Genomic DNA, 15960 nt, shown 5'->3' with positions numbered 1-15960 from the left:
CATTGGTAATTTTTGAGTGCTTATGCTAAACCTAAGAGCTCAGTTAAAAAGATTCTTTCACTACTTTTCTCCTTATTAAGATTCCATAGACTCCCCTTTGTTTTCTTACTTCTTTGGAATTTTCCCTTGTGTTGCGTAATTTTGGTTTTATTGCTTGTTAAATGTAAAATTAAAAAAAGAAAAAAAGTTAATTTGTAAATACCTGACTGCCTTACATGGGTAAAGACTATGGTGTTAGAGATCCCCAAGTTAGAGTATGTGCCTGATAACCAAATAGGCACCATCGTGGGACATATCCTCAAATGACTCAGAGATTGAGTGAGGCCAGGTTCTAGTCCCATTGAAATCAATGGAAGCTTTCACGTTAACTTCAAAGAGGTCAGGACTTGGTCTGATATTTATATCTTTTTTCTTTTTAAACACCTCATTTTGATACACAGTATGAATCTCAGGTTATTTAACTACAGTGAGCTGTTTTTCAGAAATGATACCATTCACTCTACACTGATTGTACAATTCAACGTTCTTGATGCTTTATCAAAGAGAAGGCAGCTCTCAGAAGAAATTTATATGTACAGAAAAACATGTAAACAATTCATAAACAATAAAACACCAAACTTTTCCCTTTTTAAAACTAGATTAGAAGAGTGGAAATCAAGAACAAAGAAAAGACTAAGGGTAAAAAATTTTCAAAAGCACCTGAGTGGATTGACTTTGAATGGGACTTAGCCTCCTACATCAATTAGTTGCTTTTGAAAATGTTTACCTTAGCGCACTATACAATGCTGATATAAACATTTTACAGCTTGATAACAAACCACCTGGTGGTGTTGCTCTCAAGTCTAGGGTGAAACTATATTCCCTCGCCTATATCTTCCCTTAACTGCCCACACTCATGCTTAGCACAGAATCCCAGCAATAAAATGTATATGATTTTAAGTAGTCTTCCAGAGTAATATTCCAGTTTGAGCATTACTCTTAACAGGGCCATGAGAGAGAGTAAGGATGGTTATGGTTAAAGTATCTAATTTGTAGAGCCCTGCGCGGATACACAAATGTGTATCTGCATCCGATCCACAAAAACTATCTGTGGCTATCTGCATCCGTGTATGCGGATATCTGCACATATCCATGGATTAGCAGGGCTCTACACTGGGGGCCAGGCTGAGGCTCCAAGGCATCCCCCACCACCGGAGCCTGGTTGGGGAGAGCTGCGTGGGCAGCTGTGGAGATCCCACGCGGAGTCCCAGACCCTCCACCTGCCCTCGGCCAGGCAGGGAGCATGGGGGGAGGGGACATGGCTGTGGGCTGCTTTCAGCTCCCCACCCCCGCACCGTGGGCAGGTGGAGGGTCCGCTGCGACTCCCCATGGCTCCCCGGTTGGGCTCCATGCTGGCTGGCCAGGGAAGGGGAAGACCTGTGGAGCTGCCCAGGGCTGCTTGGGCCCCCCGCTCAGGGGAGGCTCTTACCATGGCCAGGCAGTGGCTTTGAGCCACCCCCCATCCCCAGCTGGAGTTGGGTCGGGGAGAGTTGCGCTGGCAGCTGTGGGGAGCTGCTGCGGACCCTCCACCTGCCCTGGGTGGGGAGCCTGAGCAGCCTCCGACCTGTGTCCCAGTCCCCCGCCCAGGGCAGGTGGAGGATCTGTGCCGGGTTCCTCACAGCTGCCTGCCCGTCTCTTACCGTCAGAGCCCTGCGCAGATACAAAATTTGTATCCGCATCTGTGCTGCTATCCGCAAAAATGCTCCACAGATATAAAGCAGATACCTGCGGGTTTGCAGGGCTCTGCTAATTTGAAGTCTGGTGATCTGAGTTCTGGTCCTAGCTCTGCGCAGACTCCCTGTGTGACCATAGGAAAGTCTCTTAAACTTTTCTGGGTTTTGTTTCCTGATCTGTAAAGTTCAGATAATAATTCTTACTTATGTAATACATTGTGTAAGCAATAATATTTGCTCACACAGGATGAATTAATATTTGCAAAGTAGTGAAATAGAAGTTATGTATAAACAGAGGTGCCAACTTTATAATGTGCTGGGGGGTGTGTGTGTGCGCTTGACTCCCTGGCTCTGCCTCTTCCTGCCCCATTCTGCCCTCTCCCCTGAGCACGTACTGCTCGTACTCCTCCCCTTCCTTCCCAGTGCCTCCTGCATACCGCGGAACAGCTGATCACGGTGGGCAGGATGTGCGGGGAGAGAGAGGGAGGAGTTGATTGGCAGGGCCACCAGCGGGCGGGAGGAGGAGTCTGGCTGCACCCACCATTTTTGAGCAACCACGGAGTCGGCACCTATGTGTATAAGTACTAAGTATCAAAATGATATCCTTCTCTAATTTTCCCAAACAGTTCAAATATTGAAACTTCAAGTTCCCTACCTCTGGCACCTTACCATCCATGCCAGCTTCTCCTGTCTCTTAATGTTTCTGTTCCCTTCCTCCTCTTCACTCTAGAAGATATAAATTATGTTTGTAAATATACATGTATGTATATGATATGTCATTGCCAACTCTAAAAGGATCCAGACACTTGGAACCAATTGTTTAAGGGATACTTCAAAAATCATACTTTTTGCATGAAACTTTTCTCTTACTTCTGATACAAAGTACATCTAAGATGGTTATAGCTGAAAGAGATGAGAATTTTCTTTCCCCCATTTCTGTTTGTTTACTTTGTGCATTTCACAGCAGTTTGTGTATATTGAGTTTCACTGTTTGCTTATACTGTATAGTCAATCCATTTCCTCTCTTTTGCGTGGGTTGTGGATTGTTCACACAGCAGCAGGGGAGAGAAAAATATTTTTTTTTAAATAGGAAAATGTGATTGTAAAACAGAAAATTGTCCTCAGGGAGTCAGAATTTACTTTTGGTGCGTTTTTTTTAATGACTTCATTTCAGATTGACTCGGTTCCTTTTAAGGCGTGTGTAATTTGATCTGCTTTATAGAGGTTAACATCATTCAGTGAACTGTTTAGCATTCATTTGATAAAGATACACGTACTGTAGATAGCAATTGTGGTTCTTGGAAAAGTATTCTTTTTTGCTAATTTTCTTCAGCATGGCAATCAGGATGCAAAAGTACTCTTTAATGTGTTCCAATAATGAACTTTTCTGTTTCATTTTAAAAGCTAGTTTCCAGTAAAGGATTAAAGGCATTTTGTAAATTATGCATAAAATGTGAGAATTGCATGCCAGTAGGAAGGCAACAGGTTTTCACAACAGGTTCAGATGTGTTTGATACTTATGCCAGACATGACAAACTGGAGGCCCTTCATAGTGCTCAGCTCGTAAACACTGTGTGTTGATTTGAACACGGAAACAGTGAGACACAGACACCATAATGTGATTAAATGTGGAGGCTGTATTTTTATTAACAACTCACACCATACTAGGGTAAGCCACCCCACACCCCAATGTATTATAAACCTGAACATGAGAGTGAAGGCCACCCTTAGGTCTGCCAGGCACCCCAGACTGGAAGCTAGAGTCCTGACCCCCTCCTTTCCTCCACGCTGGTGGTAGGAGACACGCGAAGAGGGAAGGCACAAGCTCCATGAGACATATAGGCATACCCCCTGGCTATTCCATGAAAGTGCTCAGGACCAATGCCCAGGCAGCATGCTGGGTTTAGGGCCTTTAATTGTATCCTTCCTAATCCACCAGCCACACCAAAGTTATAATAATTGTAATTAAATCTCCCACAGCCAAACCTCCTGGATGCCATGTGGAAGGTGAAAAAACCTCACACAGCAACTTGCTAATTTCACCAGGTGGGGAAAAATCTTCCCTCCAGAACAGGCAGTCAGGATAGCCCCTGGCATCAGAGGAGATCCAGCATTAGTAGCTTAAAAGTGGGGCTGAAACAGAGAGCCTGCAAGGCTTCCCCACCTGGGAAGCAAACCTTGTCACTCCCTTTCCCCCACTGCACCAGATGGGAGCCAATCATCCAACCCTGCACCCCTCCTCTGTCCACCTACCCAGTGGCAGCAGGAGTGAGCCTGTCATGCCCCACAGCCTGGACACAGGGCTGGTCTACGCTGGTGGGGGGGGGGGGAAATCAATCTAAGATACGCAACTTCAGCTACGTGAATAGCATAGCTGAAGTCGAAGTATCTTAGATCGATTTACCTCTCGTCCTCATGGCGCGGGATCGACGTCCGCGGCTTCCCGTCGACTCCACTACAGCCATTCATGCTGCTGGAGTTCCGGAGTCGACGGGAACGCTTTCGGGGATCGATATATCGCATCTAGATGAGACGCGATATATCGATCCCCGAGAAATCGATCGCTACCCACCGATATGGCGGGTAGTCTAGACGTACCCATAGATGCAACATGTAAGTCCTCCACCCTTGGGAGAGGTAGCTTGGGGAAAGGGAAACAAGGAGAAGAGTGAAGCATTATCCCCCCACTCACCAGAGGTGAGGGGGAGTGTGGGAAGCAAGGGGGCATGTGGAACACTACATTAGCTGCTTCTGGTTGAGAACTGTCTCCACTGTTCCTGCCTCCACCAAAACCCCAGCTGCCCATTGGGGTGAGCACTTACTTTCTTTTTTGGTCCTGAAGTGCAAGATAGTGAGTGAAGTGAAGCACACATGTTGATCCACTCCCAGTTAACACAGTGAAGTCACACCAGTGTGAAGTTATTATGTCTATCTTATCTATTCATTCAGCTCTCTTCCTTAGTATCTGAGTGCTAATTGGGGTGGTGCCCAGAGCCCCCAATTAGGTTCAGTAGTCCATTCTGTTAGTTGATGTACAAACAGAGGAAGATAAGATCCTTGCCCTGAAGAGCTTAGCGGTTGTAAGTGAGGTCAGAGCCAGGGCAATAACTCCTTTTGTAACTATGAATAAAGGTTTTAGAGTTGCTCAAGACAAAAATTTACTAATAAGCAAGTTAGCTTGTTAAATATACAAGTGTGAATGGTCACAAAAATCTCTGAATTATGAATATTTTAAACTAATTACACTATTAAGTGTAGTGTAGTGAGTCACCTCAAAAGAATGTTAGCAGTGCACAGAAAAGCAAGGTGGTCTTTACTAGAAGGCAAGAGATTACTGAAATCATACTTGTGTGATTTTTTTTCTTTCAGGAAGAATCATCTAAGCAATTGGGAAAGAACAAAAGAGTAAGAAAGGACAAGAAGAGAACTGAACATTAATTCATTTAAAAATAACATAAAAAGTTTAGTTTACACATATTTATATAAAATTAAACATGAATCATTTCTCTGTAGAAAAGATCCTCAGAAATGTATATTTTTATTCAGTAAAAAATTCAACAAGGGTTTAGAAATATTTTCTTTCTGTTCTGTGGTTGCCTCAGCTGTTCTGGAATGGAGAGCTTAAACAAATGAGTTTTCCATACTCTCATACTTTTAAACTGGATCCTGTGCATACCCAGAGCCATTTTTTTTTGTCAACTACAGTTGATTCAGGCAGAACATGGATTAACTGTCCTCCATACAATCAGGTCACTAGTCAAGTGCCTGTCTTGGACTGGGACTCAGTCAGCAGGGTTCTTTAGCATTGGGATGAAGACATGAAAACTTTGGTAAAGAATATTGTCTTTTAAAGCTTTCTGTACCTAACAAAAAAAGCAGATAGGCTCTCTTGTGTATCTAGTCCTTGAGCATACAATTCAGAGTCTGCTTGATGGAGTCTCAAGAGCTATCACGAAGAAAAAAAGAAAAGGTGGCAATCCACAGACTATAAAAGTCACTTTGTCAATCCATTGAGAACTTTGTTGCATGCATGTCAGGCTGAAACCTGTGTAGGTGAGGTGCCCTAAAATTGGAAGAGCAAATGTTTTTGAAACAGGAAACAGCAATTTTGAAATCGTGTATTGCACCTAATAATGAATATTAAATACCAAGTATCTGTACAAGTGTTTCTGTTTTGTAAATTGTATAGAATCTTTCACGCCAATAATTTTTCCTCTCTCATAGAACTTCCAGATTTCTCTCCACTATACTGCAAATTTAGGTCTTGATCCTGCAAAGGGAGTCAATGGGATTCCTGTTATGCATTAAGGACCTGCCATGGAGATCCTGAGGTTTTTTTCCTGTATCTCTCACTTTCAGGGATGTACTCAATTAACTGAGGATCTTTTTCATCTCTAACTTTTATGATCTTTAATTGCTAGGGTTGATAGTTTCTATTTGAGTTCTAACAATAAAGCCACTTTCATAGGCTTGGTTCACACTAGAAAATTTTAGTGGTATAGCACTGTCAGTGAGAGGTATGCTTTTTTAAAATGGCATTTATATATCAGCAAAAGCCTTAGTGCAGATGTAGTTGTATCAGGAAAAAAAGTGCTTTGACAGTATAGTTTATTTTGCTCACCAAACTGATATAAAATATACCAGCAAAAGCACTTTTTTGCTAGTATAACTTGAATCTGCCCTTGAGTTGCTGGTACAGTTATACCCACAAACATTTTCTACCATAGACCTGGGCTGATTAAACTAGTTACACCAGAGTGTCACAGAGCAATGGAGAAATCTCATATCCATAACTTTAGTATGACTAAACATGTTAAGTCATCTAATGGCCTCATTTCCAAAAGAATGGAACACCCACAGATCCTTTTGCAGCTGCTTAGTTATCTTACAGATGGATTCATTTAAAGCCAAAACACTGTCCTTTACTTCTGGTAAACTGTTGACAAATATTCCCAATATTCCAGTGTTTTCCTTAGAGGTAGAAATTGCTCCAATTATTTTATGTAAAAATAGGTTGGGCTTCAGATATTTTACAAACACGATCGATTCCAGTCCCATGATGATATGTTTGTTTCATTCACTCCTTCCAAAATGAACACTTTAGCTTATGTTTTCAAAAGTGACTAGTGATTTTAAGTGTCTAAGTTTGTAGATGCCCAAGTTGAGATACCTTAAAGGGGTCTGATTTTCAGAAAATGCTGAGCCCCTACCCCCTAAAAAGCAAGTGCCTTTCTGGAGTGTCAAGTCAGGCATCCCAAAATTGAGGAACTCATAATCCTTGGTCACTTCTAAAAATGTAGGTCTATATTCCTCCTAAAATAAACTATAACAAATCAACTCTCAAGTTGAAGGAAATTGGAAAGCAGACTAGCAAAGCTAAGAGACTTGAGAATCTTTAGGAAAGGTTGACATGGATGTTGTGTATTTGGTTGTCATGGTTTTTGTTGCTATGGCAACTGAGTTAGATTATTAGGGGATAGCCCAGCCTGTTTCGGCCGGTTGGGTGAGCTCTGTGTCTGTAAATAAAATGGTAGTTTTGTTAGCTGTCTGCTGTCTGGCCTCAAGTGATTTCTTCCTAAACCGGCTGCCCCCAAGGATATAACAAGTGGCAATGAGGGTGGGATTCCGGTGCTCCAGTAACAGAAGGAAGTAGAAGTTAAGGTAAAGAACAAACAAACAAAAAACCTGCTTGTTTGCACTGACTGTGAAAGTGAAACTAAAAATCATGGCTACTCTGACCAGGCCACTGGAACCTTTTGATGAGAATATAGAGCAGTGGCATGTATATACTGAGCGTTTTGAGCTTTTTGTTATTGCAAATGACATTACAGAAGCGAAGAAGGTGCCAATATTCTTAAGTGTTGTAGGGGCTCAAACCTACTCCCTGCTACGCAGCTTACTACACCCTGTTAAGCCTGAGACTAAATCTTACAGTGACATTGTGGAAATCCTGAGGTCCCATTTTTCCCCAAAACCACTGGTAATTGCTGAAAGATATAGGTTCCACAAAAGCGACCAAAAGGAAGATGAAACAGTTGTACAATTTGTAGCAATTTTAAAAAAGCTAGCAGAACACTGTGAATTTAAAGAGATGTTAAATGATGCCCTGCGTGACAGGTTAGTGTGTGGCCTCTACAGTGAAGCTATACGGAAGCGCCTACTGATGGAGGCTGAGCTTACATTACAGAAGGCTGTTGATACTGCTGTCTCCATGGAACTGGCTACAAGGGAGGTGCAATACATCGGTGCATCCCCTAGCGTGCAAAAAGTGTCACAAGAACCGACCCACAAAACTGTGCAGAGTCAAGAATGTTACCGCTGTGGTAAGCTGGGTCACCAGGCATCAGAATGCTGGTGTAAAGACCTGGTGTGTTCACACTGTGGCAAAAAGGGACACATTGAGTGTGCCTGTAAACAAAAGAAAAAGAGGCCTGTGGTCTGGCCGACAAAAAGAGGAACCCTGCATACCCTAGAGCAGACCCAGGATGATCAAGGTGACACCTCATCGCGAGAGGAAGTGCCACTGCATGTTTTGTCTTTGGCAGTGGGCTCACATGAATACTGGGTAACCCCGTTGTTGAATGGCAAACCTATACGCATGGAACTGGACACCGGTGCAGCCGTCTCACTGGTCTCCGAGACTGTGTATAAAGAAAAGCTACAGCATCTTCCGCTTAAGGCAACAAAAACTGTTCTGAAGACGTATACGGGAGAAGCTGTGCCCATGTTGGGCACTATTGATGTTAAGGTGGAGCTCAATGGACAGGCTGCTAAATTGCCACTGTTTGTGGTGAGAGGTAACTACCCAGCCTTAATGGGTAGGTCTTGGCTTGGGAAGATTCAATTGAACTGGGCAGAAGTGCACCGGATGACTAAAGAAGAAACCAGTCTAACCCCTATACTAAGGAAACATGCTGCTGTTTTTGGAGATAATTTGGGAAGTATGAAGGGAATCACTGTGACATTGAACATTAAACCTGACAGTCCACCAAAATATCTGAAAGCCCGAACTGTGCCATATGCCATCAGGCCAAAAGTTGAAGCAGACCTGGAGCGCCTGGTCACCAATGGAGTCCTAATACCAGTTACCCATAGCTCATGGGCCACTCCTATCATTCCAATAGTGAAGAAAGATGGCTCTCTCCGGATTTGCGGTGATTTTAAAGTCACTGCCAGTGTTGTGTGCAGAGCAATACCCGCTTCCCCGCATTGATGACCTCTTCACAGGCATGGCTGGGGGACAAAAGTTCAGTAAGATTGATCAGAGTCAAGCATATTTACAGATGCACGTCGATGAAAAGTCCCAAGAGCTGTTGACTATTGTGACTCATAAGGGGCTTTATTGATACTGTCGCCTACCCTTTGGAATAACGTCTGCTCCCGCCCTGTTCCAGAGGGCTATGGACCAGATCTTGTGTGGCTTGTCAGGAGTTCAGTGCTATCTGGATGATATCCTGGTCACTGGAAGAAATGAAGAGGATCACTTAAAGAATTTAGAGGCTACCCTACAAAGAGTGGAAGAGTATGGCCTACGAGTTCGCAAAGACAAGTGTGAATTCTTCAAGCCCTCTGTTGAATATTTGGGACACATCATTGATTCTGCAGGTTTTCATAAGGCCCCTGCAAAAGTTAAAGCTATTGTGGAGGCTCCCCCACCTCGAAATGTAAGCCAGCTGTGCTCGTTTCTAGGACTACTGAACTATTATGGAAAGTTCATCTCACAGTTAGCCACACTGCTAAAACCACTTCATGAGCTCCTTGGGCAGAACAAGGCCTGGAAGTGGACTGAAGCCTGTGATGTTGCATTTAACAAAGCTAAGGATGCATTGCTAAATTCTGAAGTTCTAACACACTTTGATCCATCCTTACCCCTGCAATTGGCCTGCGATGCCTCCCCTTATGGAGTGGGAGCAGTCGTGTCACATATTATGCCTTCGGGAGAAGAGAGACCTATTGCTTTTGCTTCACGCACTCTAAGCAAAGCAGAAACTAACTACACCCAAATCGAACGTGAGGCATTAGGAATTGTTTTTGGAATTCGGAAGTTTCATCAGTACCTGTTTGGGCAAAAGTTTACTCTTCTCACAGACCATCGACCTCTGACGTCAATTTTTGGACCTTACACAGGCATTCCCCCATTAGCTGCTAGTCATATGCAACGTTGGCCATTGTTACTTTCAGCGCACACATATGAAATCAAATATCGGAAATCCACTCTGCACGGCAATGCAGATGGCCTCTCAAGGTTGCCTTTGCCGGTCAAACATCAAGATAGTGCCCAAAAGGAAATCTTCTACTTTGACCAGGTAGAGAATACACCCATCACTGCTACTCAGATAAAGAAGGCAACTCGCGTTGACCCAGTATTGTCCCAAGTTATGGACCTGGTGATGCATGGAAAATCTCGACAAACCTCTCCGGTCTCACCCAACCTTGTTACCTACATGTCCAGGAGGACGGAGTTATCGGTCGAATCTGGTTGTTTGTTGTGGGGGAGACGTGTCATTAGTCCACCACCATTGAGATCACAGATGTTAGAACAGCTACATTCCGGTCACTGTGGAATAGTGCGCATGAAGGAAATTGCTCAAAGCTATTTTTGGTGGCCTGGATTGGACAGTGCTATTGAAGAGAAGGCAAAAGCTTGTATGTCATGTCAGGGTGTGAGGAATGCACCCCAATGGGCACCCCAACACCCATGGGACTGGCCTGAAAACCCGTGGCAACATATTCACGTTGACTTCGCTGGCCCCCTTGAAGGAAGCATGTTCTTGGTGGCAGTAGATGCCCATTCTAAATGGCCAGAAGTCTCTATAATGCAGTCCACTACTGCAGAGAGTACTATCCAAAAACTACGAGGACTCTTTAGTCATTTTGGTCTGCCAGAACAACTTGTGAGCAACAACGGACCGCAGTTCGTCTCTCAGGAGTTTCAAAATTTTATGAAGGCAAACAGGATACACCACATCACGTCAGCACCATCTCATCCATCCACCAACGGATTAGCTGAAAGATTTGTGCAGACAATGAAACACGCTTTGAAATCAGCAAGGGGACAACACTCCATTCAAAAGCGTCTGGATACCTTCTTACTTTCCTACAGAAACACACCTCATGCTACGACCCAGGCTTCCCCAGCCTTTCTAATGATGGGACGACAGCTGCGCACTTGCTTTGATCTGCTGAAACCTTCTGAACCCCGACAAATTGTGCAACATCAGCAGCAATATCAAGTCATCAGATGGGCACCCAGAGCAAAAGACCGAACCTTTAGCATGGGACAGCCAGTTTTGGCTCGGAATTATACTTCCAGAGCTAAATGGGTCCCTGCCACAATCATCACTCAAACAGGACCTGTTTCCTACACAGTCCGGACTGCAGAGAATCTTACCTGGCGGCGACATGTAGATCAGCTGTTGCCAGGTCATGCCAGTCCTCAGGACACATCTGCAGTTGAGGGGTCTGACTTCACCTCTTCTGGTGAGACACCGAATCACGAATCACCTGTTCCTGACTGTTCTCCTCCATTACTGCCGGCGGCTGTGATACTCCTTTACCCAGCACGAGCTGATACCACCTCCTCACCTGTTCGTGCTGCGGACCCTGAGCCCATGGTACTTTCGGGTGCAACAACACCAGTAGTTCGCCGTAATCCACCTAGAGACAGAAGGCCTCCTCATCAGCTGGATCTTTAGCTAGGGCGAACCCACGGTTATGGGGCAAAATAATCCCCAGGGTTTAGCCGGGAATGGAGGCAGTCTACCCTCCTTCTCTAGTCTAGTGTGTGTTTTATTTAGGGGATGTTCTTATTTGGGGGGAGGAATATGTTGTGTATTTGGTTGTCATGGTTTTTGTTGCTATGGCAACTGAGTTAGATTATTAGGGGATAGCCTAGCCTGTTTCGGCCGGTTGGGTGAGCTCTGTGTCTGTAAATAAAATGGTAGTTTTGTTAGCTGTCTGCTGCCTGGCCTCAAGTGATTTCTTCCTAAACCGGCTGCCCCCAAGGATATAACAATGGAAGTCTCCAAGTTAGAGCTGTTCAAATAATACTAAAAATGATTTGCAAATATTTTAGTGAATAAATGTGGTAACTTTGCTAAGCTCTTATTCATGGTGTCATATGGTTTGTTGTTTGAATACCTTGACCAATGCCAATTTATTTATGAAGATGTTAGAGAATCCCAAAAGCTCCATGAATTTTTGCCCAAATAATTATTCAGCTGAAAATTCAGATAAGTGTTGGTTGCCTTTTATTTTCCTATTACAAAAGTTTGTCAACGAATCAGTGAGCAAAAACAATCCCATTTAATTGAGGTAGCAAATAACATCTGAGAGCAAATAGTCAAAAGCAAATAGACAGTATGTATGTGTTTGTGTAACTGCTGGTGTGTAAATCCCCGTCTGTGCCAGTCCAGAGAATAGACGACTTGTTACAGCAGCCAGCTACTGAGCCTTGTCTCTTTAGCTCAAGCAGCTCCTGCTTTTAGCTCTGGATGTTCCCAGTTCAGTCCCCTTTGTGTCACCTCCAGGACGGTGGCCATCATGCTTGCATTTGTTTCTTCTGCAGAATGTTAGCTGCTGTTGAACTACCTCTTTTGGACTGATAAGATACGAGAAGTTATATCCTCTTTTTTTTTTAAAGTATTTTTCTAATTTAAAGCTGCCTGATTGAGAGCAAAGTTTTACTTGTGGCTTTCCACAAAACACTTGTTTTGCAATAAAGCATGAGAGTAGATTTTTGTTCCAAACATCGTGAGAAATGCTTCAATGTATCTTACAGACAAAGAACTTGTGTTCCCTGTGATACTTTGAACTGCTGGTAGACCTTCAAGGGGGTTGGGCTCAATCATTTGATTGCATACAACTGTCTCTTCATTGTCCTTTAAAGCATAGAAGGGCATCTTAGGTCAGATGTCAAAAGGTTTAGGATTGATGTAGATATCAAGACAAGTGAGATATTTATTGAAATCTGACAATGACGATGTGCATGGTGTTCCAGGATATACTCTGCTGGAGTACAACTTGTGTAACTCTGAGAATGTGCTATTTAATTCAAGTTTAATGTGCTAGTAAATTCTAGATGGATGTCAGTTTTGTTCTGATCAATAAATTATAGGGAACCTTTCTAGCTTTAATCTCTCTAGCTGTGATAGTCAGTTTTTACAGCTCTGATGTAATCCAACTTCTTGGTGATTTTGAGATATGGCTCTGGGCAATAAAAGGCACAGTTGTGGTCTGTAGTATGCGCCCATTGAGAGGAGTACAGGAGAGTAAGACACCCTTTGTCTCTTCTGTGTGAGATAAGGATATCTAAGGGAACAGCAGCCTCTACAAGGCTGATTTTCCCCCATCCCATGCAGATTGGCAGGGAATGGATGGAGATTTCATTCTGCTCTCTCCATGCCAGTTTAGCTGTGCCAGCCAGCATGTGGGGGAAACAATCTGGGTCAGGGATAGGGTTGGCACAGTGTAATCTCCCACCATGGAGCAAGGGATGAAAGAGGCAGTATGTTGAGACTAAGTCAGAATTTGGTCTCTGGTCTGCCCCTTAACTCATCAGGGCTTTTGGCAAAGACACAATCTAGTCCAAAATAAATAGATGTTCCTATATTTCACTTTAATAGTGAAACATTTTATTATCTTAATTAGGTGAATTTCAGTATCCTAAAGTAATAGCCACAAACATTGCAGTAGCATTACTTACTATTGCAAGCTGTAGTGCTTTGGAACTTGGCTGCAAAATATTACAGTATTTTCATAAGGGTTTGGATGGATGAATTTAAAAATTAACAAAACAAAATTTAAATACAGCACAATGCTTCCCCTCTGAACACAACAATGCTTCATTTACTATGGGATCAGCTAGATTTAAACAAATCTTGTAGGACTTTAACTGGCAAATAGGATCAAACAAGAAGAATTGTGCAAAAGTCATTCTAATTCCTTTATATTAAAAGCCATTATCCAAATATATTTTATACTTCTAATAAAATATAATGGTGCTTTTAAACAAGCAAAGAAACAAAATGCTGTTAAATGTCCCCTATCACTGTAATTCAGATACCAAATTATGGACTAAATACATATTTCATCCAATAAATGTGAAAGGATTTTCCAGCAGGCTGGAAAAATTGAGTGATCTGTTTATCAGAAGAAAATTCAGAGAGAGAAATTAATATGGCATTAATCCCTACTCAAGTCATTAAATACAGCCACCTCCTCCATATAAATATGCCCATAAAAGGGTGCAAACAGCAGTTGGAGAACAGAGGGGGGGGAAGGGTGCTTTAAAATGTTTTTATTATTTTGATTGCAATGACTTTGCTGTATTGGAAGGAAATCAGACTGCACCTGAAACCCAATTGACCACTCTAGGACCCCGAAGTGCCTAGAAACAGTATCTGTATTCCCTTTTTTTTATATTTAAATTGAAAATTTAAATGCTGTCATTCTGCCAACAGCTCCTTTGACATTTGTAGTCTGGTCTCCGATATGGATTTTTCAAACAAACAAACAAACAAACAAACAAACAAACAAACAAACAAACAAACCCAACGTTGTTAGAAAAGCCTTTTCTATCAAAGTGCTGGGTTCTCCATGAGCCAAGGTGAATTCAAAAGGAATGACAGAATACTGAGAGCTAGTTCCTGCTAGTCTTATAAACTGCAAGGTCCTGCGGCCAGATGGTATGCAGGATGCGCTTTGATTACCCTCAGTGCAAAGTTATTTAAGTTGAAAAAAAGATAGCATAAAACATTTAATCCAACACTCCTACCATGTACTCAGAATTTTTCAGTACATAAATCTAAAAAGGATTAGTTTGTTCCTAAACCATTTTTATTTTTTACAGGAGATAAAAAATCATTTTATTATCCCAACATAGCAATTTTAAATTTTGAATTGTAGTAATAGTTTGGTCTTGTAATGTCTTAATACTTTGAAAAGGCATTCAGTGCAGCTCTGTTACCTATTACTGTACAGTTTTAGATTTGCAGTTCATACTTCTATGGGAATTCTACACCAAAAAAATTAAAAATTCTGCACACTATTTTAAAATTCTGTAAAATTCTACATATTTTATTTGTCAAAACACCACAATATAATCACACCAGTTTCAATTATTTTGGTAATTTATTTCAAAATACCTGTCAGCAAGTATGTCTGTAATAATACAGACAACAAAAAAAGATTTAGGAAATGTTTTTTGACAAATAGATTCCTTAATAGGAATATTAATACAGAACTTTGAGTAATAATTCATTTAAACTACAATATAGAAATGTATTTCCCACAGTGCAAAGGTTTGGGGGAATCAGGGCTAATGGAGGAGCTGAGGGAGAGGGAAGTAATTGCTAGGAAGAAGCCTTGGAGTGAACCTGCAGGGTCGTTGGATGTGGGTGGGAGAAGTATGGAACAGTTTTTTGGGGGAGGAGGAAGGGATTATTAGGGAGTTGCGGAGCCTCCCCCATGCAGACACTGGCTAACCCTAGCCTATCATTCAGTCAGACACATCTGCCCTGTCCCCGGGTGGCCTTGCACCAATATTCAGCCCTCACCCCTGTCTGTCACTGCTATAGCCATTCTAAACCCCAGTCTGCAACCCCCTGCAGCAGCCCAAGGTGCCCCACACTGTCTGTCCCCACCATATCCCGTGCCGCCTCACCTGGCTCCATCAGCAAGGCACTTTGAGGAACGCAGCCTCTTCTCCCACTTCCCTCTCAGCAGCTGGCTGCTCCCTACCAGGAGCGGCTTCCCTTTTTTCTGCCACCAGGGTAGCCCCGGTGAGTGAAAAAATTCTGCAGGGGTTATGAATTCTGTGCATGTGCAGTGGTGCAGAATTCCCCCGGGAATAATTTCACTAAGAATGCCTGCAAGGAAAAAATCTACATAACTGACTGTGCTCACTTGAGCATATTAGATTTTCACCTCTCATTCAAATCAACATGCTAGATAGTAAAGTTGCTCTTTTTATAGAATTGTCACTAAACCTTTCACACAATATCCTGCTGGAGACACATGTTCAGCAATCTATTAGGTACCAGTTAGCTGCCTTAGAAATTCTTCTAGTTATTTACAATTTTATTTAATTCTAAGCTTTCAAGTATAGTTAGTAATTGTCTAGCTAATAATTTTCTCTCCCAGTTTCATCATAGTTACAATGCTGCAGCAGAACTCTTCTAATAACTAATAGAATGGATCCCTGATTAAATTGTGACTACATTAGGAATATTTTTGAAACATTTCTCAG

At 42.5% G+C, this 15960-nt stretch overlaps 1 protein-coding gene across 2 annotated transcripts in view; it reads left to right on the top strand.

Moving 5' to 3' along the window:
* The window catches only part of IMPACT (impact RWD domain protein), a 56525-nt gene extending 51104 nt beyond the window's left edge, over positions 1-5421 (top strand). For both annotated transcript variants that reach the window (XM_045005655.1, XM_045005654.1), the window contains exon 11: positions 5082-5421. In XM_045005655.1, coding sequence (XP_044861590.1) covers positions 5082-5150 — 69 coding nt within the window. In that variant the 3' untranslated portion in view covers positions 5151-5421. The remainder of the gene's footprint in view (positions 1-5081) is intronic.
* Positions 5422-15960: the final 10539 nt, after the last annotated feature.

Source organism: Mauremys mutica, chromosome 2 (assembly GCF_020497125.1).
Source record: "Mauremys mutica isolate MM-2020 ecotype Southern chromosome 2, ASM2049712v1, whole genome shotgun sequence".
Taxonomy (NCBI): Eukaryota; Metazoa; Chordata; order Testudines; family Geoemydidae; genus Mauremys; species Mauremys mutica.
Note: the sequence above shows the minus strand (reverse complement) of the source record. Positions and strands in the feature narration are given on the sequence as shown.